General features: G+C 38.4%; 1 protein-coding gene across 2 annotated transcripts; it reads right to left on the bottom strand.

Annotated features, from left to right (window-relative positions):
* Nucleotides 1-10653: 10653 nt before the first annotated feature.
* On the bottom strand, nucleotides 10654-25136 carry LOC122649579 (50S ribosomal protein L21, mitochondrial-like). 2 transcript variants are annotated; one of them, XM_043842782.1, is made up of 6 exons: nucleotides 24604-25136; nucleotides 24371-24451; nucleotides 12347-12448; nucleotides 11157-11231; nucleotides 10991-11068; nucleotides 10654-10942 (listed from the first exon to the last, which is right to left on the bottom strand). In XM_043842782.1, exons 1-6 carry the CDS (start codon nucleotides 25096-25098, stop codon nucleotides 10925-10927), a joined length of 849 nt encoding a protein of 282 aa, XP_043698717.1. In that variant the 5' UTR covers nucleotides 25099-25136; the 3' UTR covers nucleotides 10654-10924. The 2 variants fall into 2 exon arrangements, with proteins under 2 accessions (XP_043698717.1, XP_043698716.1); XM_043842781.1 differs by having other exon boundaries at nucleotides 10670-11068.
* Nucleotides 25137-25560: the final 424 nt, after the last annotated feature.

Below are 25560 nucleotides of genomic sequence, written 5' to 3'. Positions count from 1 at the left end.
CCCATTGATATGAAGGGGTAAATTTGAATAGACAATATTTTATATGCTATCACCTAGCTTCTGCTAACTCTGATGTTATTAATATTAATCCTTTCCTTTTACCTATTATTTGTCGTTGTGAATGAGTTAGTCTTGGGTACTGCATCAGTGATTCTGGTGGTTAGAGAGCGTATTGGTACGCTCCAGTTGCATTCCCCGTGGTTCAGGGATGGGGGTGTGACACTTATGCAACCACATATGGACTTTATAGCATCGTCCATAGTAGTTGCAAAGGCCATTGTTTACACCCTGTTTTTACAAATTTTATTTCAGTTATACATGCTTTAAGGTTGTGCATTACATGTTGCCATCAAAGAGGTTCCTTTTTGAATTTGAATAACAAATTAAGAAGGTGGTGCCGGAGATTGTGGATAGTTACTTAACCACCTAAGATGTTCAAATTCAATTTCCAAAATGAGAAGTAGAAGTTGCTAGAACTACCACAACCACCAAGGGAGCAATTATAAAAGGAGAGGATGCGAAGAAGAAGAGGGCAACACCAACAATACTCTTTATAATTTATCTTTTTATCTTTCATCATCTCATCTTTTTAGATGTAGATGTTTATCCTGTAATTTTTTGCTAGAGTTGGATTTTAGCCCCCAATGTCTCATTAGTCCGTGTTTCAAGAAGCAATCATGTAGGTGTTGCTTGAAGAATAACTCTAACAATATTAATTTTTAGTCTATATTTCAGAAGACAATCATCAAAATCAAGTTGCAAGCTTTGACAGTTCATCGCTAAGTAAGATGCGAGCATTTCAACGGATGCGCTACTGGCAACAAAAGAGTTGGTGTGGTTAGTGTAGTTTAGTGTAGTTCAACTCCAAGTTGTATGTGTTCAACAGTCCATAGATGGCCAGATGCAAACGTTTTCAATGGCTATGTTACTGTCAAGTAATCAATTTGATTTTCAATCTTCTTCCTTTGCTTCTTCCATTGCGATTTTCTTTTCCTTAAAATCCTTGGAGGAATAAGACACTAGAAAGATTTTATATTCATCTTTGATAGAAGTTGGATTTTATTCCATCATGTCTCATTGAGTCGTATGACTCTGGCACGCCCGCACTATCTTTACTACATGCATGTGTCACTGTGTGTAGGTGTTGGATTTTTCTACCAACAAAACCCAATCTTTTATCTAATGTTGGACGCATGTGTGATTAGTTGAGTTCAAGGTGTTAGTACGGTATCCGTATTGGTAAACGGTATCGGTTTCTATCAATATTGATCTGGATCGGTCATGTTTATCCCTGTTTTCTTCAAAAAATTAGATTTCTTTTTTATACATTTTTACCATTTTCCATACTGATCCACTGATACAGGATTGTCAATAATCAGTATTGGTCCCCAACGATAACGATACAAATTTATCTATCCAGCTAAGCCATTACCGATTCCTTAAACCATGGTTGAGTCTATCTTAGCTTCCATTCCCTTTTATTGTATGGCATGCTTTGCTTTTTCCAACTCTGTGTCACAAGTTGGATATAATTTATTCTAACTTTCTATGGAATTCGTGCATTGATAAGAGGTTAGTTGTTATGTAGCTTAGCAGAACGTGTGCACTTCCAAAAAAAAAAGATGGTGGGTTTGGCTTCAGAGACTTGTATACCCATAATCGCACCCTTTTAAGTAAGTTTGTCTAGATGTTGTGTTGGCCAGAGATATGGAAAAACCTTCCCACCTGTGTGAATCTACGAAGCAAATAAAATAAAAAATGAAAACTAAACAAGCAACCACAAACCAAAATGAACACAAAATTTAACGTGAAAATCCTCCAATGTGAAGGGAAAAACCACAGGGCAACTCTGACAATAATCCACTAAAAACAAGTTTATGCCCACAAATGAAATCCACTACAAGATTTAGAAAAGAAATAAAAAGCACTTGGAGAGAATACAAGGTTACCTCACACTTTAAAAATTCTACCAACTCATCTCTAAAAGCCCCCAACATTTTCTCTCAAAGTTTGGAGAACCCAAACCGAACAAGATAAATTGCAACTTCGGTTACTCGACTGATGTAGAGCGTTAGATGTAGCAAAACAACCTCAAGAATGACCCAAATGTGAGAGCAGAACCTCCACAGAAAATCTACACTTCTTCTCCAAGAGTTTCAAGAAACAACTCTCAATAAAATTGAAAACCTTTTTTCTTTTCTCAAGCCTTATTTTTTTCTCTCCTTAGAGAAAATCCATTAATTCTCTGTCTTCCTTTTCTTTCTTGGAAGAAGACCCCATTACACACTTCACAAAGTGGCTCTTTGAATTCTACAACCTACTAAGGAAGGTATTGAATGTCAACTCATTAGTCCTTTGATTTCACATGGGTTTTGCATCCAACTTAGCCTGCTAAGAACCCAAACAACATGGGGTCGGACCAACCTAGTCCAAGACCTAACAAACTCCCCCTCTAGTCCCATGAGGAGGACTCCCCCATACTGGAGACTTACATGAAATCCATACCTGCCAAATTCCTACGTAATTCATGTTTATTCTTTGTACTGTCTTGGTCATCATATCTAATGGTTTCCTATCAGTATGAATTTTTTGATCTTGATCAAACCAGTTTCAAGGACATCTTTAATCCAATGATATCAGATCTCAATGTGCTTGGTCTTAGAGTGGAATGTAGCATCCTTGTTCAAATCAATGGCACTTTGACTATCACACCTAACAACATACTCCTTTTATTCCAAACTCAACTTTATAACTATGGCATCTCTTTACAAGCTTCTGTGGCAATAATATATTCTACCTCCATAGTTGATAGTGCAACATACTTTTGAAACTTTGATTGCTAAGAAATGGTTCCCCTTGCAAAAGTAAGCAAATAACCTAAAGTAGATCTCCTGCCATAACTGAATCTGTAAAGCCTTCCATTATGTTATGGATGATAAATTTTCAAATATAAACAAACTTTAGATGTCCCTCTTAAATACCTTAGAATCCATTTTACAGCTTTCCAATGTTTCTTACCTGGATTTACTAAATACCTACATTTTTTTTCTAAGGGTTAGCAAGATTATAATAGATAAGAGAAAAAAATAACAAGTGTTTAACGTCTAGGCATTCCCAAATGAATACAAGGAAACAAAAGATAGGGATTAAAAATCCCTACAGAAAATAAGATCGGCAAGCACACCTCAAACTAACAAAAGCGATATCTTACCCGCCCCATAAAATCATCCGATAAAACATCCCTAATAGAGAGAGGGAAGCTAGATACCGCCTGAGAAGATACTCCACATTTCGCTGCTAGTTTAGCAAGGTAATCTGCTATGGGATTTGCTTCCTTAAAACAATGAAATTTTTTTCAGGAGATATGATACATGAAGGGTGCAAGGGCGATCCACTCTTGCATTATGAACCATGGGATGTATTTGGAGTGAAGAGTACTGATAACCGCTGTCGAATCACATTCAATCCATAACTTTGACATGCCCAGCTGTTTACCCCTCTTAATGTCTTGCATTACCGCCTCAAACTCAGCAACATAATTTGTTTTAATTCCAATGAACAAACTAAAGGCTGAGATAATACTATACTGCCCGTCTCTGATAATTCAATTCGTACCAACTCTACCTGAGTTGTTGATAGAATCACCATCTACATTCAATTTCACCCACCCCCTAGGTGGTCTACACCAAAAAACCTCCCTTATAACTTGAGGTGGTTTGAATTTTCAACCTTCTTGCATAGATCAAACTTTGGAGACTGCTGATTGGAGAACTAAAGAAAATAGTTAGCTCCCTTAAAAGATTTAAAATCATATTAAGGGTGTGGCCAACAACTCGAGAATTTCCATCAAACTTCCTATAGTTTCTTTCCAACCATAGAACATAAGGAATTAAGATCACGCCAGTCAGCCATGCATTAAACAAGTATATTACCTTGGTTTTTCTCTTCCACCAAAAAAAGAGATCCTCAAAAGAAATGGGGGAGGGCCACTATACATCCGAAAAAATCTAGAAAATCACATCAAACTTGTTTTGAATATTTACATTTAAAAACAGTTGGTGAACAGATTCAGAGGCATTAAGACAGAGTTCACACCGTGCAGCAGTCTACACACCCTTCAACCTAAGTGTCTCTTCGGTTGGAATTTTTCCATGCACTAATCTTCAAGTAAAGCAAGAGTATTGAAAATGAAGGGATTTATTCCAAACCACATCATACTAGGCAACCATTGGATTTCTCCTTTTAATATCCCCCCATACTGGAAGGATAGAAAATTTCCTCGAAGGGGTTAAATTCCAATAACATTTGTCTTCTATAAAGGAGACGACAGATTAATTGATATGGCCAAGGAAAAAATATCACCAAGATAAGTAGTGGAATTGATAATGAATTCCACCACCTTCGTAGATTTATTCTGAAACAAATCCAAGGGAAGACCTTATGCTTCAACAATTGACTCATTTCCAAGCCATCGGTCCTTCCAAAATTGATAGAGACACCATTATCAATAACCCACCTCTCATGTAGCTGAACCACATCCATGCCTTTTTAATGCCAGGCCAAATCGATGATGATTTATAATATTTTTTAAGGGACCCATCAGGATTGACGAATCTAGCTCTAAAGAAGCAACTGATCATAGAGGAATCATGCTTTATAGACTATGCTAGTTTGCATAAAAAGGATTTGTTGATATCACGAAGTCTTCGAATACCCATCTCTCCTTCGATTTTTTGGCCTTCAAATCACATCCCATTTGACTGCAATAGCTTTATGAACCTCAACATCACCACTTGAGATGAAATTTTGGATCCACTTTTCCATCAAAACCACCAAAGAGGAAGGCCACCAGTACACCAACAAATTATGAACTGGGATGCTCAGGATGACTAATCTAACAAGCTCTACTCTACCTGCAAAGGAGAGAAGCTTTCCTTTCCACCCGAAAGGCATTGCTTGAACTTATTCATAAGAGGCAGCATAACTTCCCTAGTAACTTTGCCTTTAAAGATCTCAACACCCAAATATCTGGTGGAAAAATTGCACAAGAGAATATTCAACAATTCTGAAATATGTTGCTTCCTAGAAAGGATAATAGATCCACAAAACAACTTGCTTTTCTCCAAGTTAATCTTTTGGCTAGAGAAGTTTTGATATTTCTCCAAAAAATCTTTCAACGCCAGCACATACCTGAAAGAGCCATTTAATAAAATAAAAACATTGTCAGCAAATAAGAGATGTCCAGGTGTTGGAGTATCCCTTGGACCTCTCAAAGTTTTTATTTTATTCTCCTCCACCATATTTTTAAGGCCTCTACACAATACCTCCTCAACAATAATAAAGAGTCAGTGGCATGTGCTAAGTACCTACTAACAACACTAGTGGCATGTGCTACATCGGGCCTTGTATATACCATAACATATATCAAACTCCCTATAGTGGAAGTGTAAGGGATCTTCTCCATTTTCTTCTTTTCTTCATTGTTAGTTGGAGATAACTTAGCACTCAACTTGAAATGACTAACTAATGTTGAACTCATAGGCTTAGCACATTCTTTATGTTGAACCTTTCAAGTACTTTCTCAATCTATTTTTCTTTTAATATTCATAACTTCTTGTTCTTCTTACCACGCGTGATTGTCGTGCCCAAAAAATGTTATTAAAAGCTCCTAGGTCCTTCATATTAAGACAGATCGTGCCCAATCCCTTAACAAAGGCTTGAGTTGGTTTAATTTTTTCAAGAGAACAAAATATGAAAAGTTCAAGAATCTTTCACAATATTATAAAAATCAGCATGCTCCATCCAAAATTTATGAAAACGAAATGGACAATGGGGTCTAACATCAGCCTCAGAAATAAATAGTAAAGGAGAGTGATAAGAGGCTACCCGTTGAAGCACTCTTTGTCTACAAGTCTTAAAGAAATCCATCCACACTGAGTTACAAAATCCTCTATCTAAACAACAGAGACATGACCTTTACTACGGTTGTTAGACCATGTAAAAGTCCTTCCCTGAGATGGAATAGAAAGCAGGGAGCAAGAATCCACCATAGCCCCAAATTCCATAGTAGCACCCAAAGAGAAAGCTCCTAGACCTTTTTTTCATGAGAAGTCAAGGTAGCATTAAAATCACCAACCACCATCCAAGGAGCAAAAACAAAATTAATGCTACCCAGGTCTATCCACAAATCTCTACGACTAGCTCTAAAACAACTTGCATGGATGAAGGAAATAAAAACTGTAGAGCCACTCCAATCACACCCAATAGTGAGTTGTTGACCAGAGGAAGAGTGAAGAGTGAACCACTGGCCGATTCAAACCTCTCCTCAAAACTACCCATAAGTTGGGAACTTTCCCCACTCTATTATTATGAATCAAGTCTGCCTCAAAACCTTTTGTATTGAAAAAAAAAGAAAGACAAGGGAATTTACTAACCTCCACCTTCGGCTCTGCAATGCACAGTATGTCAGGACCGTTCTCCTTCAAGAGAATGAAAAGTGCTACTTTAGCAACGGCCTTCTTTATTCCACGAATGTTCCAAAACAGAACCTTCATTGAATCACTGTTGTTTGGCTGCCAATCAGTCCGACCTTTTGAGGTTGGTCTGATCCCCTTCATTCTGCTTCTTATTTCGGCATTGTTTACCAAGAATTTTGCCAGTCTTAACGTCTGCCACTGCTGCCTAATCAATGTCCATAATTTCTACTATCTTATTGGCTGTAATTGCTGCTCGCTCAGCAGAGGTGTTTGCAGTGGGGTGCACTACAACCGTACCATTCAACAATGTTGTAGGAGCTATTCTTGTGATTTCTTCATTAGGTAAGCAAGTACGTCTTTCCTCCTTTTGGTTTCATTTAACTTGTTTTACTGTTTTCTTCCATGGTTCCTTGATATTGCATGTGAAGGTGGTGTGTATCACCCTACCTCTCTAGGTAGTAGTTGCATTCACCCAAGATTATTTTAAATCTTTTGTTTTTGTGGTTGTTTTGATGGTATGTGATAAGCCCTTTTCTTGTTCTTATTTTATTTATATGCTATATTCTTGTAAGTATTGACATGTATTAATATATGGACAACGTTTAGGATTACCTGAACGATGTCACAAATGCAGCAGAGACAGATCGAGACGTCCTTGGTTGACAGCCGATCGAACACATCGCGAACAAGGAGAACACAAGCAATCTTCTTCACAGTAATGCAATCGATAAGTGATCATACAAGAAAAATCTTCCACACTCCAAATCCCAGAGCAGTGATGGAAGCTCTTGAGATGCATACACACACAAGGCTAGAGGAAGAAGAAGACTTGAGAGAGTTTTTAGGGAGAGAGGGAGTCTTGAGCGCACACCCAAGAGAAGTGGTCGTGGGCCTCTTATATCCACAGCCTATTTTCACTCCCCCTTTTGTGTTTGAGTACGAGTAGGGGACTAGTAGTAGCCCCTTCTCCAAGTAACTCTAAATGGACTCCATATGGGTCCACGGTTGCCCCAGTGTGCGCGCACATGGATCGGGTGAAACCGGATCCGCTAACAAACATGTATGCATATAGGTTAGGACTGTTTGCATTTAGGTTTAATTTAGGGGTTTGCATTTAGCTAATTGGTTTTCACTAACCAGTCCATCCACCACTCTCTTAAGCCTATTGGCCAGTAGTTTGACAACAAATTTGTAAATAAGGCTGCACAAATCAATATGTTTGAAATCCGTAATAGAACAAGCCCTCACTACTTTGGGAATCAAAGTATCAAACAAAGGGAAGTCTGGTTTACCTCCTTGATTAGGGTCAGGTCAGTGAAGCTACACATGATGAACTAAGTACACTTTCAAAAATATCCTAGGCTGAGGTGAAGAATCTCATATTAAAACCATCAGGGATAGGGCTTGCTTCTATGGGGTGGCATCTAACATGCCTTGCTAGTCCTCATAAAGAAATTTGCCAACCAGTCCATATAGACATTTCCTTCTAATAGGGAGCTAATTTGGCCTGAAGATACTCGTATTGTAGTCCAGGAATTCTAAATATCTCTCACCCTTGTCAAAACAGTCCCTTACCTAGTTGTCAGGCTATAGGGCTTCTGTTGAACTAGACTTTCGTGGATATGTGGAAGTAGTGCGAATTTGTGTCACCAAACTTGACCCAGTTAACTCTTGATTTTTGCTTATAAAAGCTTCTCTTAAGAGAACGGCTCACCGAACTGCTTAGAGAGAGTCATTTTCCTCATCTGCCAGGGAGAGATTCCAAACATCAATCTGAAGTCTTCTTTGGATATCTTCTAACTTTCTTTTGCACTCTTGAATTAAGGTGACAATTTTGCCAAAGGTATTAGAGTTCCTAGCTTTCAGGGTTGACTTAACTTTTTCGAGCTTTTGGGCAAAGATGGTGAGAGGGGGGACTTTCACTTTCACTAGCTTATCCCAAACATCTTGCACTATCTTAAGGTAGTCCTCATGGGTGGACCACATGTCAAAGAACTTGAAGGGTTTATGGCAGTAGAAGACATAGTTGAATTTGGAGAAATAATAAGGTCAGAGGCACTGAAGGACAATAGTCACTAAGTCATTCACTATCACCATTTTGTCCAGCTTGCAACCAACTCTATACTCACCACTTCTTCTATTACTCCAGAAGCTTAATCCCTGCCCATTTCGAATTTTTGTTAATACCAATATCATCCAACCAAGAATTGAAAACCTCAACCCTCATCAATGTGATCTCCCCCAACTTTTTCATGAGAAAAACAAATAAGTTTGAAATCCGGACTTTAGTCTCGTCCCATAGACACCATATAATCTACAATTAGGGTGGTGGTTGTACTTGACTGAGATTCCATCGAGGTGCAATCGTAGTAGCAATATTAGATATGTAACACTATTTAATGCTTCTTAATCATCCCTTTCACTTCAGCTTCTTTGTGCGAGGTGTTCAGACCTTTGATGTTCCAGAAAAATTCCTTATTCACTGAAGGCAAGAAATTATTGGACGTGGGGGTGGGGGTGGGGGTGGGGGAGGGGGGATCCTCCTACACCCTATTGTATGTATTAGGGCATGAGAGATTGTAGGTCTCCCAGTCCAATTGGGCTCAGTTGAATTAGCCTCACATCTAATAGAAATCAAGGCTTGTTTGTTCACCAGTTATTTGGGCCTGAGAGCTGGTCTTCACGTTGTCCTAGCCCAAACCCAAATGTTTCACCATCACTTTTGACAGTGTATTATGCCCTTTTTAACTTCATTACCAATCCCAAGCAAGCCCATTTCCCTCACCCTAGTATACACTTTCCCTTTCCTACACCCCTTGGTAAAAGGTGGTCATATCACAATGCCCAAACAAGGTATTACCCAACAGTTCGGCCTCCTTGTCAACAAGGCTTGATGGGCACACAACAACCCTATCTCCATTGATTCAGGAGGGCTTGACAAACGGGAAGTTCAGTCCTTCCTTAGCTGGTACTTGCGAGAAAAGGGACGACCATGCCACACACCCTTACTGCCACAAGCAGAAACTTTTTCTCTATATCCAGCTCGTTTTCCCAATCCCTTCTCACTCCTTAAACCCTAAATTCCCCAAATAGGACGTGCCCTCTCCATCAACAAACCACATCCCCTCCCCCCAACAATGGCCTTCAACTAGGAGAACATAACCATGACTCCCCACCACACTTGGAAGGCTCTGTTTGATAGCAAAGGGAAATGAAATTTTCAAACCTATTAATGAAACTTTTGTATCTTTTCCAATCACAGAAAGAATGATATACAAGACTCTTGATTACATCGTCTTTCATGTATGATTTTTCGTTTACAACCATATCAAGATGTACGAGCGCTATGAAATTCCTCCAATCCATACTTCTTTTCTCTCTTCAATCCCGAAAGACCTGATGTTTAGGAGATAACTAGTAGACCCAATAATGGGGGAGACAAACCTGGAGATTTGTAAAGGCTTATTGACAATGGTTGTTGCCACACATCCCCAAGAAGGCACTGAAGAGCTTAGAAATGATGAATTTCATATAAAACAGTCCTTGTCCCATTGACCATTGGACATTTGAGTAGCATTTCTGTATTAATCATCTTTATTTTGGGTTGAGCTGAGGCTAGCCCCTGACCAGATGAGCTTCCATTGTGATTCAAATCCATCACTAAACATCACTCAATAGGTTACTAAACCCCCCCCCCTCCCTCCCCTCATCAGAAAGAACTGTCTTAAAAAAAAAAAAAAACAACTATTACAACCATTACTTACTGGCACTTACTGGCAGTTAGTATGCATACTTTCGTACATAGATTTGCATGGCCCAAGTTTCTCACATGCTAATGTACCAGAATGACAAATTGTGGTTCCAGATTATAGATGGTAATCTAATGTAACCATATTTCCAGTTACATAAGAGGAATCCGGAATCAAAGGCAATCCCAGAAATAAAATACAACAAATACATTGTGAAACTCTCAGCAACTCCTGCTTAAATAGAGGAGCCTTTCTAATGACAGAGAACAGCATAATTAACGTAATCAGAAGTGTAATTCTTGAACCAGACAATCTGTTAGCACTCGACAGCAACGATATGAAAACCCTAAATCAAGAAGAGGAAGCTCAATGCAGCATGTGGGACCAAACAAACTACCCAGGACAAAAAAAATATGTTTGATCATGTGTTGATCTTTCACTCACGAAAAAAATTCCCTTTCCACAATACTCAACGTTTATGCAAATTAAAAAAAGTAGAATACATTCCACATGGTCTATAATTCCTGCAGCAACAATCTTCCCAAGATACCTGTTTGATGGTAGGTCCTTTGCCTGCCCTTGTGTCCACTTCATGCAACCTTTAGGATGGCAGAGGTTGCTACTGCTCACTAATACAGATCTCCATAATAATAAAGAAAAGGACATGGAGTCTTGCTAATCAGAGATGAAGAGGTCCACTTATGCAGCAACTGCTTCCTTTTCTGGCTTCTCCAGTATTTCCTTTTCAGGCTTCCCAACTTTCACCTTTTCTGGCTTCTCAACTTTTACCTTTTCTGGCTTCTGAATTCCCTCAATATTAGTAATTCTCAGCCTTGTCAATTCCTGAAAAGAAATTTTTAAGCTACATGGCAACAAAAAACCAGCCAATGGAAAGATAAGTGACTAGCTAATGGGTTGATCTTTGATTTACCTGGCGGTGCCCCTTGGTCCGACGATAATTCTTCCTTCTCTTTTTCTTAAATATAATTACCTTAGCATCCAATGCCTGAAAGAAAGATGGTTTACAAATCGAAATGGGCCTTTAGAAAGATGACATGGCTAAACAGATCTAATTAGAGGGCAGGGAAGGCAACCAAGCTCAGAAAAGCTAGTCTCATAATGAACTAATGAAGTAAAAAAATTCAGCACAAAAGATGATTGCCAGCAACATAGTATTTATGACTTAATTCCATCATTTCTATTTCCCAAGACCATGCACTAAACAGATCTAATTAGAGGGCAGGGAAGGCAACCAAGCTCAGAAAGGCTAGTCTCATAATGAACTCATGAAGTAAAAAAATTCAGCACAAAAGAAGATTGCCAACAACATAGTATTTATGACTTAATTCCATCATACCTATTTCCTCACCCCCCCCCCCCCAACCCTCCCCCCACAAAATAAAAAGAAAAGGGGAAATTACCAAACAGATTAGTTACTTTGACAGCACGGCAGGTCAAAAGAACATATCAAATTAAACTTTCTTTCTTACAAGGACAACTAGAGCATAAACGCTATTGAGCAAAGAGACCCTAGTCACAAGGACTGTCTAGTTAAAGAGATACTTCTGGATAGTTAGTAGAGGAAGCAATGCCACTTTAAGGGCACCTAATTGGGGAGGTAAACAAATACAGTAGATCCCTTCTGCAACCTAGATTGCAGCACCTTGGTCATATTCAATCATACAATTTGAGATGCAGATGCCATTAATTTAATTGATTCTCTAGTTAATTGAGTGTAAATCAACTTTTCCTCCCCTCCCCTTTTTTCTTTTTCTTTTGGGGGAGGGTGGGGGATGTAATATGGTAGTGGATCGTTGAAATTTGCAGGGACAAGTTTAGAACCAGCTCAGTGGTATCTTCCCCCAATATTTCACCAAATCAACAAGCTGTCGTCTTCCCTAACTCGTGGAAATTATACTTCATTGCCTAAAATAACTCTCTTACCTAATGGGAGCATTTAATATTAATTAACTTACTATTTTGTAGCACATTCACATGTTTTATGAAGCTTGATTAACTTTTGATTAATTTCATAAGTACATACTATCTATACAAAATTTATAATGCAAAAGTATTGCAAGCAATCTATATGAGAGGAAACAAATCCAAGGTTCTCCTCACATGCTCTTCAACAACTGCATGAACAATTGCTTCTGGCAACGTAGGCCTGCCTATGATGGTTTGGGTCCTTGATCCAAGCATGAGAACCCTGTTCAGAATCAACTGCAACTGAACAAAGTCAGGAAAGTGTGGATGTGTGCACAAACATATAGGGGGGGGGGGGAAATAACAGCACAATCTAGACAATAAAATAGAGCAACAAATGCAGAAGAAATGTTAAAACCAAATGTTGGTTACTCTGTTTTAATATTTAAAAATGTGTAAAAGAATCCACCATAACTAGAGACCCAATATAACAGTATAGTAATATCAGCAGTAATATAAATATTATGATATACTGTTTACTTAAATGCTAGTTATTTGGTATCATTGACATTCTTTATTATAATGAAAAAAAAAAAGTTCACGGTTACTTAATGCACTAAAAGTTAAACTAAACTAATTATATCTGGGTCCAACGCCATGAATGCATGAAAGTCTGGAAGTTCTGTTAGCTTTTCCACCCCATAAAAGAAGAGCATAGAGATGTTTCAGGCAACAAACCTTTGTGCAGCAATTATCAGTTGCATTACAGTGCTTTGATAAAAATAAAACTGTATTGTGATTTCATTTCACATTGCGACAGATCCGTAGGCGATTGCGATAATCCCTAAGTGATGCATCCCAGAATATCAGACTCTTTTGCATGTTCTGGTGGTGGGGAGATGGAGAAAGCAACCAAGGATCCAAGAAAGAACAAGATATAGATGCAGAGCAACAATCAAGAAAGGGTTCAAATGAAGCAAACTCAGTAGCAAGGAAATAATTGTCACAGAGGCCAGAACGGCACCTTCTGACCCAGTGGAACCACTATTCAGTATTCAGTAAGGTATTAAAGTGAGGGTAAGTTGCATAGCAGGTACCCTAAGCTTGGCAATTTGGCATCTGAGGTGTTTTGTTTATCAATTTTGTACCCAACATATCCAAAATAATTAGGGTTAACTCTTGCAAGCAACTGACCCTTCTTTATCCTTGGAAGACCAAGACACACTCAGGTCTTTCAAGATCACTCTAGTTTCATCCACCGCCTGTGGCACATCTCCAACCTCTCTTGAAGCTACAAAATTTTATAAATCAGATCATCTTTTCCAACAAGAAATGAATTAAACAACCCCCCCCCCCCCCCCAAGGATCACTGTTCTCAGGAAGCACGGTCATAACTCATAAGTCATAACTGGTTAATCCAGCGATTAGATATGGTAAATGGATGGCAAACTCCAACAAATAATGGGTAAATCCAACTTGTTTGCTCCGTTCTGGAAGGCTTCATAGACTGAAGAGAGGAAACTTACCCTTCCCTCCAGGGTGACAGAGTAACACCATACCAAATATCTCCCTTCGCTTGGTGGCAGCCTCCATGTAAACTTCTGACCGCTTGTTTGCTCCCTACTCTTTCTTCCCACTCTGAAGCTGAACCTGAACCTGTGCTTGAATCGAGGGAACCCAATCACCCCCATCGCCATCCAGTTCGAAGGCTGCATATCTTATCAGCAATTCAAGCTGTGTTTCTGGTATTCCTACCGGGTCTAGTGTCTTGTTTCATTCGGGACCCTTCCTTTGTAAGGATATCAAGTTTGGCCCTTCGAAGATCCATTTGGTCAAGATCTTCTAGCATGACTGGAAGACAGGAGTTGTTCAAGCTGCAATCCCACAGATCCCAATCTCTTTTTCAACTGTGATTGTGGTCTTTAAAATATCATCCAACCTGATTCCAAAGGAGGTAGTATCGGCCACAGCAGTTCCACTTAGCATGGGATCGCTATTAACTTAGTGGATTGCTAATTCAATGCAGTGCCAGTCTGCCATGAAGCAGGGGAAGTGCCAATTTGGAAGGAGGAAGTGGTGAGTCGGTGTCATTTCTTGTAACAAAACCGGGTACTGAACTCTGTTCATCTGGAAAAGTTGAAGACTTTTCAGGCAAAGCAAATTTGTTATAGATCTGCATTTGTGAAAGAGCATGGAATTTTTACTTTCAACTTTTTCTTCCAACTGAAACAACCAACCCTCATAGAAATGTAGATCCGAGAATTCGTTGCCGGAGATTGTGACAGATTTGGCTGTCCCATCTCCAATCACTGATCTCTCTCTCTCTCTTCAATATCTGATTTTCCTTCTTCTCTCTTCTCAATAACTCTCGTCACAGCTCAACCTTCTCCTTCCTTCATCAGTGGAGAAGACAAAGAGAGTATGGGCTTTAAAATCAATTCGCCCTCAAGTTAAACCAGCTTGACTATAGGGTTAATGGGTTAGAGTATTGTCAGCCGCAAACTCAAGAAAAGAAAATAAAAAAACTCCTTGGATGCCAAATCTCCATAACTTACGGGTATCTGCAATGCAAATTTCCTAAAAATAAAAAATCAAACCAATGCTAGGCAGCTAAACACAGTTTTTGTAATGGGAATCTGATTGGGTGAATCGCCCGATTTAAATTGAAATCAGAGCCACCCAATCCCAATTCCAATGGATTATTTAAACTCTCCTTTGAATTAGTAGTGAATCATGATTGATCTTCATTTTTGGCCATTGTTTCCCTCTTTTAGCCAGTAAAATAGAAAAAAATCAATGAAACTTGCCTCTTGTAGCAAGATCCCCAAGTTTATTGGATCAAAAACTCCAAAAAATAAGATTTTGGCAAATCTTTGCTTCTTCATCCCAATCCCATATTCTAGGGTTTCAGCTAATTCTGGCTGATTATGATTGAATCTGGATCGGAATTGGTGAAAGCTGATCACATGTCCAATTCATTATACTTGAACGATGCAGCTAAAGAACAGTACCTATTGTGTTTATATTTATGGAGAGATCCCAGGTTTCCTAATTAGGTTATCTTGGGATTAAAATTCTTGATTTGGTGCAGAGTTTAGTCAGTTCTGATATTATTCTCAGGTAGTCGGTTACACCAAATTGTTTTAATCACCAACAGGGATTGGGGAGGTGGGGAGGCTTTGATTTGTTTCTTTATATGATTTGCACATCTCTAAAAAAGTTTAAACTGAACCTCGGCATTTTTATTTTCAATAAAATCTAGACTCCTCAATCCCACCTGCTCTCTAATTAGCACAGGCAACTAGAATTTGGATCCAGCATGATTACTTAAAAGTGCATTTGAGGAATGGATACCATGGGTAATGTTAAACTTCAGCCCATTTCTAAACTATTTTCCTCAACTGATTGGACTTGTTTCATAGATTATTGGGGCTGGTATCCGTTCTTCATCCTCCTCACCAGAAAACTATTGGGGCAAATACAGCATCTCTCTCCTCATCATCATCACTATAATCATCAACAGTATATCATTCTCCTTATTTCAACCAATATAAGTTCACTGTTCATTCAAATAAATTTCATTTGCACTTATGCCCCTAAACACTAGAAACTTAAAGCAAAGCCCTTAAAAAGACAAAAAAAACCATGAAAGGAGAGATGAACTCGAAAAAAAATTGAAAAAGTCCACAATATGGATCAAGAACCATCAAGCACTTAATCCTCTCAATCTACTGACCTACATGAAAAGGAAGGGATTTCTTTCTCCTGGTAACAGTTAAAAGCAGAAAAGAATAAGCAGGAATGAAGGAAGTAGCCATTAACAACCAACCCCTTCCCAGCCAAAAAAAGAAGTCACTGACAGTTATTATAAGAGAAAACATGTTCCAAACTACCAAAAGCCATATTCATCATCCTCAAGGTTCAAATTTTAGGATTTTTCCCTCTAATGAAACTGAAATATTTCAGTGAAAAAATTTCACATATAAATTTCGATAGTAATTTCATTTCGGTTTTTTCTTGCAAAACCGAAATATATATGTAATTTCAGCGAAATTTTGGCACTGATCACCCATCAAAAGGCAGCCAATTGGGCTGATAAACTCTCCTTCCTCTTCGACATGCAAAGCTACTTCTTTAAGCCTTACCCTCTATCTCTGATGTAGATCACAAGTCCATATGGACCCGCAGGAACAAGCCCCACAATCAGCCCAGCAAGGTTGTGGGATTTCACTGCTGTGAGAGGCAGCCTAGTCTGATGATGTCGCAAGTTTTTGTTGGTTCGATGGAGCATCACCTAAGGCAGCCCCAGCCCAGAGAGAAGCATGAAGAAGATAAAAGACCAAGACAGAAATTTAAAAAATAAAAATAAAAAAGAAGTTACTGTTCACATGAACAATACCCGAGTCACTGTTCACGTGAACAGTGATTTGGGTATTGTTCATATGGACAGCTTTGTTCCTATTTTTGTTTAACTATATTAGTTTACCTTGTTTCTATTTTCCAGTTTGGTTGTAATAGGAGATTAGATAGTTTCTAAATTCAGTTTTAGCAAGTTAGTACTAGTTTCTAATTTCAGATTTAGAAAGTAGGCTTAGCTTTTATTTAGAAGTCCCTATTTTCTCAAGTTCTTTCCTTTGTTTCCTATTAGTTAGATTTAGTTTCTATTTTTGAGACTTTCTATTTTGTGAAGCTTAGGCCAAGCTATAAACCCCATCAGTTGTACTTGAATTCAGAGTTGATTAATGGAATTTCTATTGCTTGCTTGCAAGTGTTAGGTCTGAGAAGACTTGTGTTCAACAGCTGAGATAGCTGTGGGTGAGAAACCCAAGTCTGAGATAGCCTACCCCATCCTATCCCTATCCCCCCTTCATCTATCTATATGCCCTTCTGCATCTTCTTATCCTTTTTTTTATGCTCTTCTTTCATATGTAAACAGAAATTAAAAAAAAATAAATAAATAAAAGTTTCAGTTATTCAATTTGTTCATCCTTATTGTGTTGATCCTGGCTGCAATCGATCTCCCGCTGGTTTCCCTGGTTCAAGGTCGACTTTTGCATTATACTCTTAGTTATATCCTTTCCTAATGTACATCAAATCTGCTCGTTGTGGGAAGAGATAGAAATTGAGGAGAGAAGCGAGGTCACATAGGATGGAAAGAGGGAGGGGAGAGAGAGAAAATCACAAATGTGGGGTGGGGGATAGAAGCAACAACCTCCTATCCCAAAAACTAAAAGCAAACTAACAAGTTTCCATTCCATCAAATCGTTGTGGTTGGGGGGCCACTAACAGTCTTGCAATATTTAAAGACTTGTGAAAGCAAAGTTAAAAACAACACCAAAAAAAAAAAACTCTATGCTCCAATCGTACGCTATGAGGATGTTTCCTAATCTAATCAGAAAACCTGGAAACAAGGAAACAAAGACTCTTAACAGTAAGATTGTGTCAAACCCTTACTACATTACCAAATATTAAATAAAATAATAAAATAACAGTCAAATAAAACCCCCACAGTTGGCTGAAGATACTGCTTATGAAATTTAGGAATCTTGTAACCGCAAGCCTTAAAAAGTCTTCAAACAGGGCCCCACCAAAATTCTGCACATACAAGATATTGTTTGGTGATAAGTTTCCCAAAATTTAGGAACTTGAATTAGCACAAGCTGTGATACCTCTTCAATGGGTCCCACAAATCCTGGTTTATGGAAACCAGATAATTCCACATGCAAGGTTGGTCAAATGTTACTGTTCACATGAACAGTAAACTGCTAATATAGTGAAACCATATCAAACCAAAAAGGTTCAAATCTGGACCAAACCAGCCTACACCGCAGGAACTGAATTTTTTCCCCCTCTATTTTCTAAGAGAATACTGCATCGGCTCCCTACCCCCACCCCAAAAGAAATAGTTCAAGGAAGTTTTTAAGTTTTTAACTCCATAGGTTTCCTCATTTAGAACTGGAACTCCTTCCCTAAACCACTTGCTTTGCTCCAACTTCTAGCAAATACCGATTGAACAGAGTTACTAAACTCCACCATCTGATCTACTATGTACTCAATAGAACATTGATGGTGTACCACCTCAGTAGAAAGCAATTGACACAATTTTCTGTATGTTGTACTCACCTTTGACGAAGCTAAGAAGATTGTGGGGAAAGCAAGGATAAAGAAATATGAAGATCTTTATAATAATCTGAACACAAAAGAAGGGGGAAAAGTTATCTATAAGATAGCTAAAATGAGAGAAAGGATGAGTACAGATTTGGACCATGTTAAATGTATTAAAGGTGATGATGGTAGAGTACTATTAAAGGATGAGGACATTAAGGAAGGATGGAAAAAGTATCTCTACAGCCAACTTAATGAAGATTCCTCGAGTAATAGGGCCTCGGAAGGCTGCATTAGTCATCTTCACACCACATGGCTAGATAAATACGCAGAATTAGGGTGTCTGAAGTAAAAGAAACATCAAGAAAAATGAAATTAGGCAAGGACCTAGCCCCAAATGGGGCCCCAATAGAAGTTTGGAAGAGCTTAGTAATTTGTGGTTTAACTTGGCTAACAAAGCTGTTTAACAAGATTATGAGCACAAAGAAAATGCCAGATGAATGGAGGAGAAGCATTGTGGTCCCAATTTACAAAAATAAGTTATATTCATAGTTGCAATAACTATAGAGGCATAAAACTAATGAGCCATACGATGAAGTTATGGGAGAGGGTTATTGAAACCCACTTGAGAAAGGAAACTACTATTTCGGAGAACCAATTTGGTTTTATGCCAGGAAGATCCACAATGAAAGCTATCTTCTTACTTAGGAGACTCATGGAAAGATATAGAGAGGGTAAGAAGGATCTCCATATGGTCTTTATTGACCCAGAAAAACCTACGACAGAGTCGCTAGAGAGTTAATCTGGCACATATAAGAAGAGAAGGTTGTCATGTAAATATGTGGGCATAATTAAAGATATATATATGATGGTGTGGTGACTAGTATAAGAACTGTGGGGGGTCAAGGTAGTGAATTCTCAATAACAATATGGTTACATCAAGGATTAGCCTTAAGCCCTTATCTGTTTGCGCTTATCATGGATGATTTAACCAAAGGCATACAAGATGAGGTTCCTTGGTTTATGCTTTTTGCTGATGATATTCTTTTAATGGATGAGACAAAAGCAGGGATTAACGTCAAGTTGGAGTTATGGAGATCAACCTTGGAATCAAAAGGTCTTCAAATAAGTAGAACAAAGACGGAATATATGGTGTGTGTACCTTTAGCCACACTAGGACGGATAATGAGGTGGTAAATAGTGATGAGGGAGATTCTATAACAAAGTGATTATTTTAGATACCTAGGCTCAAATGTAAATAAAGAAGGTAATTTAGAGGATGAAGTTGTCCAGAGGTTTAAAATAGGATGGATGAAGTGGAAAGGTGCGTCCAGAGTGATGTGTAATCGGTGAATCCCTTTAAAGCTTAAAAGAAAATTTTATAGGACTGTCAATCAACAAGCTATGATGTATGGTGTGGAATGTTGGGCAGTTAAGAAGCGTCATATAGATAAACTAAGTGTAGCGGAGATGAGGATATTGAGATGGATGTGTGACATAACTAGGAAAGATAAAGTAAGGAATGATCATATTAGAGCTGAGTTGGGAGTAGCACCAATTCATGATAAGCTATGTGAGTTGTTTGCGGTGGCATGGCCATGTTCAACAAAGGCCTTGGGCTGCTCCAGTGCAAAGGAGTGATTATCAGCTCCAGACAGCCTCAAGCCCATCTCACTGTCAGCACCATAATCAGCTCACAAAGATCCTGAACAGTTCTTTGACATACTCTAAACATCCTCTGATTGCTTTCCTCTCCCATAACATCTAAATAGTCACCAGTGACACAAACCTCTACGTTAGCTTTCTCCACCTATCAAAGGGGATTGAATGCCATGACTCGTGAAATCTCCTTGATTTTCACCAACTTTAAGGATGCAGAAGATGAAACTCCTAAGCAGACTCCAGAATGGTGCCATAAATATGCATGTACAGCCTCTAGGGACCTGCAATTAGGCCTAAACACCAGCTTAGAGGTTAGCATTTAATGCGGTAGCATGTGGATTTCCTTTCCCATTACAAGACAGTTCACATATAATGCAGCTTCCCATGCATACAAGCATGAGCTCATTTTACAGTCACATGCGAATCCCAACCACTCAGAATTAGGAAGCAATTTAAAGAATGACATTTCATTAGATCTTAAAATCAAGAAAACAAGATTTAATTTTTTATTATTCAATAAAAATAGTAGTAACATCTAAAATTAAAATTTTAATTGAAGTGGGAAGTAAAAAATTATTTTAAGGAATTTCCTTGCTTCTGAAGTCTGTTCTCTCTGAGAAAATCTTTACTACTGCATCAACCAAACTTTCCTACTCGAAATTTTCAAAGCTCTGTTGACAACAAGAACCTGTACTTGTTTTTCTTGCAGGTGAAGACCAGACCAGGTACTTAGCATATCAACAGCACCCCAAAAAACCATCATTTTATTGATCTTAACATTAGAAGATCTAATCCTAAAATATTTTTCATCTGAATCCTCCTTTCCCAGTTTCAATTAATTTAATACAAATTTTTTTTCATCCAATCACTACTCCCATTTTTTCTTGAACCTATTTCAACATCCCAATGTGAAATGATAAAAAACACAAACTACTTCTCTATTTAGCATCTCTCACAAATTTATGCTAAAAACTTTCATTAATAAGCCTTATGTTTCCTAGCCTTAACTGTTGGCTCCAATACTCGATGGACTTAACGTGTGCATTAACTCAGCTATGCTAGACCTACTACCCAGTTTCCATTCATGACCATGGTTCTTCCTAAGTTGCAACTCAGTGGACAATCTTATCTGTTTCAACAAACCTCTCACTCAATATTTATCCAAAGGAAAAAAGAAAAAAAAATGCTCAATCAACCGTCAATTCTAATGTTGAAGTCAAAGCAACAAATTATCAACAGGCATCTCATCCATACATCTGAGACCAAAAACAAAACTTCCAGGTCATCACATGCCTTTACCATCTGAACTCCCTACACATTTTTTGGTCAGATACACACAAGGGAACCAAAATCTAGCATGTGTCAGAAGGTCCAACAAGCAGAACAAGCACAGATTTCCAGATAATAGACAAGAGCATAATAAATCTAAGTGACTAGTATACATACCTATATGCTTTGTACTTGAATTGAAAGTGCAGCACTTACTATCTAGGAGACTAGGAGTCTAGGACCTACAGGTTCTCTACCATATCAGGATAGACATTTGATGAAGCAAACTAACTTGTAGACAGATTAATGGACAGCAAGACACAGGAGACAATAACAGTGATATGAAGAATAGAAGAAACAGGACAGAATATAAAGAATTCAAATAACTTGACAACCAGCACTTGGAAGAACCACTATGGGAGGACTGATCCTTGGGAATGCCATAGATTTTCATAGTTCACACACACACACACACACATGTGCACATGCACACATACAGAGTTGACGCTCCTGCTCCATTCCATATTTCCGGTTACTTAGCTTCCAAGAACACTATACTTGCATCTCCTGCCTATTCCTGCCTATTCAAGTATAAGTATGGTGAATACATCCATCCTATAGCCTTAAAATGCTTCTAGAGGATCAGGATTAGAAATCACTAACCCTAAAACATATCACCTTACAATTAGAACCCCTGTACGCATATTGCATAATACCAGGGTAATATTAAAACAAAAGCAAAAAGGAAAAATGAGAAAGGACCTGACGTGATCTCGGGTTTCAGAGCCCTTAAATCTAGATTGCTATGGGCACACAGGTAGTAAATAATTCAATCCTAAAGAGCAGTGGCAATTCCATAAATTTCAGAACAATTTGGAACCCTCTTGAGTAGGACAAACAGAACTTGGGACTTATATGTAATTAAACTTAAAAAAAATAAAAAATAAAAGGGACCAAACTTGAGACTTTAAATGATTGGTGATAGATTTGAAACAATTCATGCAAAAGAAGGGTCTTTTACATAATACCAGCAACTAAGGGTCATGTTTGTAAGAAAATAGAAGGTTTTTCTCCTTCAACCCCACGATATGTTCAGTATTGGTGGAAAAGAGATCCAATTTGTGATCACTACAGTCCCTTAATTTGGAGTTAAGATCTTAACTCTCCACTCTCGTAAATGAACCCAGAATGAGACCAAAATAGTAGCCAGAAAAATAATAAAAATTACCTGCAATATACCCAGGCGGAAGTTGCTGGTTTGGACTTGATTTCAAGTGAATATCTCCCGGCAGGAAGGTTCAAAGGGAAAATATCTCTAGGGTTTACTGGGTGAGTTTCAGGCCCCAAGATTTGAAGCTGAAAGGAGAAGTCTTGAGAAAGACTAAGTTCTCTCTTACCAAGCAAACAGTACCATCAGAACAGAATAATATCAATAAGAAGAAGATGGATGGAGAATAGAAAAGAAGGGGAGGAAGGAAGAGGGAATAAGGGGAGATTAGATGGGATCACACCTGATTCACGAAGAGGATCAGAGGAGAACCACAACCCTTGCACACTCGCAGCTCTTGGCGGCAACATCAACGCAAACTTTTATTCCACATTCATCAACAGTATTTCGATGGGTTCAATTACATATATAACAGGAAGGGAGGGGGAATGAGAGGAAGTCTCCTAACCAAACTTTAAAAGTACGGTAGAGTTTGAAATAAACTCCTGCTTATCAACTACTAACAGGAATAGAAAATAATGACTACCAATTGACTGAAATAATGCTTAATTAATCCTAGTGGACCAAGTAACTGCATCAGGACCCCATGAGAACAACTATCTAAATCCTCATGCTAAGGACATTCCATAATTGAACCCTACCAACTAAGCATAACCTACGGATTAAAATTAGCCTGACATCCACATCCCAAGAGCTACTATAATTAACATATCACATAGAATGATGGTATGTTCCCAAATACCACCTAAAGATGAAATTTTTGCACTCTACTATCGTCTCAGTGTCTCACATTAGAGAAACTTTAAATATGTTCAGCTCTCTTTTAATGAGAGTTAATCCACCTAATAGATATAGATTTGATTTGTATAAGATATACTTATAGTGAACTCCATTGATAATAACTTCATTAGTGAATAAAACATGACAGCATTGGTGAATGGCTGAATGCTAAGGACAGCCCATTAATTGATTTAAATTACCAACAAAAGCATCAAAAGAAAGTCACACAATTCTAGAATAATCCTTTCACGCAATAGCACATCCCCAGTACGATAATAGTCACTACTGCCTATTTACTGACACAAAAAAATCCTAGATAATGGTAAGTATAGCTGCAATTTCCAATGCATATGGATGTGGAATATTTGGAAAGAAAATAATGAGAAACTTAAACTGATGAAGGCTTATGCTGTTCCATCAAAAGCATCAACTTAAAGGAGCTGCATTGGAATGTGGCATCCTAAAGTTGTATAATGCAACAACCACACCAAAAGCACAAACTGAGACAGAATACCAAATGAAACAATTGAAGTAAATTACGATCCCCAAAAAGCCGGTATGAGGTTTAAACAGGGTGAAACTTCACTTGTAATTCCTTCCTTTCCATGAGATTGATGCACTGATTCTTATTATGCTATGGATAAGAATATAGAGACATACATCAGATCATTTACACTCACCATTTTATGAATTTTCAAAAAATATTAGAAAATTTCTTGTTGTAAGTAGTATCATAGAGGGGTGGTCACTTGGGGCAATGATAAAGTTCAGTCTGGCAACATGAAGACCTGGTTTTATTTAAATGGCAGCCACATTGTGCAAAAATTGTTGAAGGTTAGGACCGACTCAAGCCACCACCCACCCTCACCAAAATACTTGCACCTGGCTGAGGTTCTTTTTTAATATCGCAGTAAGACTTTTTTTATAAGTACTGTTATAATAAGCTTTTTCCCATTGATTATACTCGACATCCCTTAACTACGTAAACCATACAATATTCTTAAGGCTACTGTGTATCTGAACCATGCCAGTGAGAACAATTTGAGACTCTAAATGACAGATACAATTTGACCACAAAAAAAAATGACAGGTACAATCATGCAGATACATTTTTAAATTTTAATGCCAAATACCCATTCAGAATAAATAACTAAATTGATTTAAGTGCTTCATACCTTGTCATTGACCTCGCAGAATTTCAATCTCTCGGTGTAGATGTTATCTCCGTTGCTCACTTTAAACTGATGAGAACCAATCTACATGGGAAAAAAATAAAAAAAAGGGAGAAACGTCAAGCCAATTACTTGAGGATAACAGAACTCCATATATTCAGCATATCCTTAACCACGGCTTTAATGCATGTTTCGTGATATTTAAAATTAGCAAGCAGATGAAACACAAAGCAAACCTGAACAACAGCAAAAGCCTCCTCCCGATGCTTAAAGGGTCGCTCTGAAGGGTCGAGAGGACCAATCACCTTGTACCCAATCGCGGCCGCTTCCGCCTCCTTCTCCTCCAATGAATAGGATCTACTCACAGAGCAATTCGACACCCGAGCATTTTCATCTTGCCCATCTCCATCACTACTTTCTCCCACTTCTTCGTCTTCATCCTCATCCTCCTCTACTTCACCTCCGTCATGATCCTCATCGTCTTCATCGTCACTTCCCTCAGAATTTCTCCTTCCGGATGAAAAATGACGAAGAAATCTGGGTTGAACTACAAAAATGGACTCCAAGTCACGGATGTCATGGGAGTGTGAGGTGGGAACAACCGAGAGAGGTTCAAATGCAGGAAGGGTGCGAAGATGAGGTAAAGTCCTGAGGCTATGAAGGGAAGCGTTGGAGGATAATAGAGACTGGCAGTGGCGAGTGAGAGTACTGAGGCATCGCCTATTCGCCATGAATGTCCTCTTCTTCAATGGTGCGTGTCCCTGAGTGACGAGTGACGACTACCTTACGGGTTCGAGAACATAGCGGCGATGAGGGTTTTAGCGGCGATGAGGGTTTTAAAACTCGGAATCGGGATCAGAATCGGTCGGAGATGATTCTGATGATGAGGATTGGATCGAAATCGGTCTGTTTTAGCCTTGAATCAAAATTGTTTTATGAGACGGCCAAGAAACACTAATAAAAAATAAAAAATTTTAAATGGGTTTTTTACAAATGCCCCCCTAAAAATGTCCATTTGTCCAAATGTCCCCTACAACTTTTCTAATTATAAATTCTCCCTACTTTCAAAATATTATAGCATTTTGGTCTAATCTGTTAGTCTTGAACATTATGTGTAAACAGATTGACTTTTTTAACCATTATGCTCTTGAAAGGGTAGAATTACCAAACTACCCCTCACTTACCACATGACT

This window comes from Telopea speciosissima, chromosome 2 (genome assembly GCF_018873765.1).
Source record: "Telopea speciosissima isolate NSW1024214 ecotype Mountain lineage chromosome 2, Tspe_v1, whole genome shotgun sequence".
NCBI classification, from domain to species: Eukaryota; Viridiplantae; Streptophyta; class Magnoliopsida; order Proteales; family Proteaceae; genus Telopea; species Telopea speciosissima.
This window is presented reverse-complemented; position numbering and strand designations above follow the sequence as displayed.

Coding starts and splice junctions, on each gene's coding strand:
- LOC122649579 (XM_043842781.1), bottom strand. CDS start 25,098: ATGGCGAATAGGCGATGCCTCAGTACTCTCACTCGCCACTGCCAGTCT. Junction 24,452..24,603: donor AGGCTTTTGCTGTTGTTCAG/GTTTGCTTTGTG, acceptor TTTCCCATGTAG/ATTGGTTCTCATCAGTTTAA. Junction 12,449..24,370: donor TCTGCGAGGTCAATGACAAG/GTATGAAGCACT, acceptor GTTCAGTTGCAG/TTGATTCTGAACAGGGTTCT.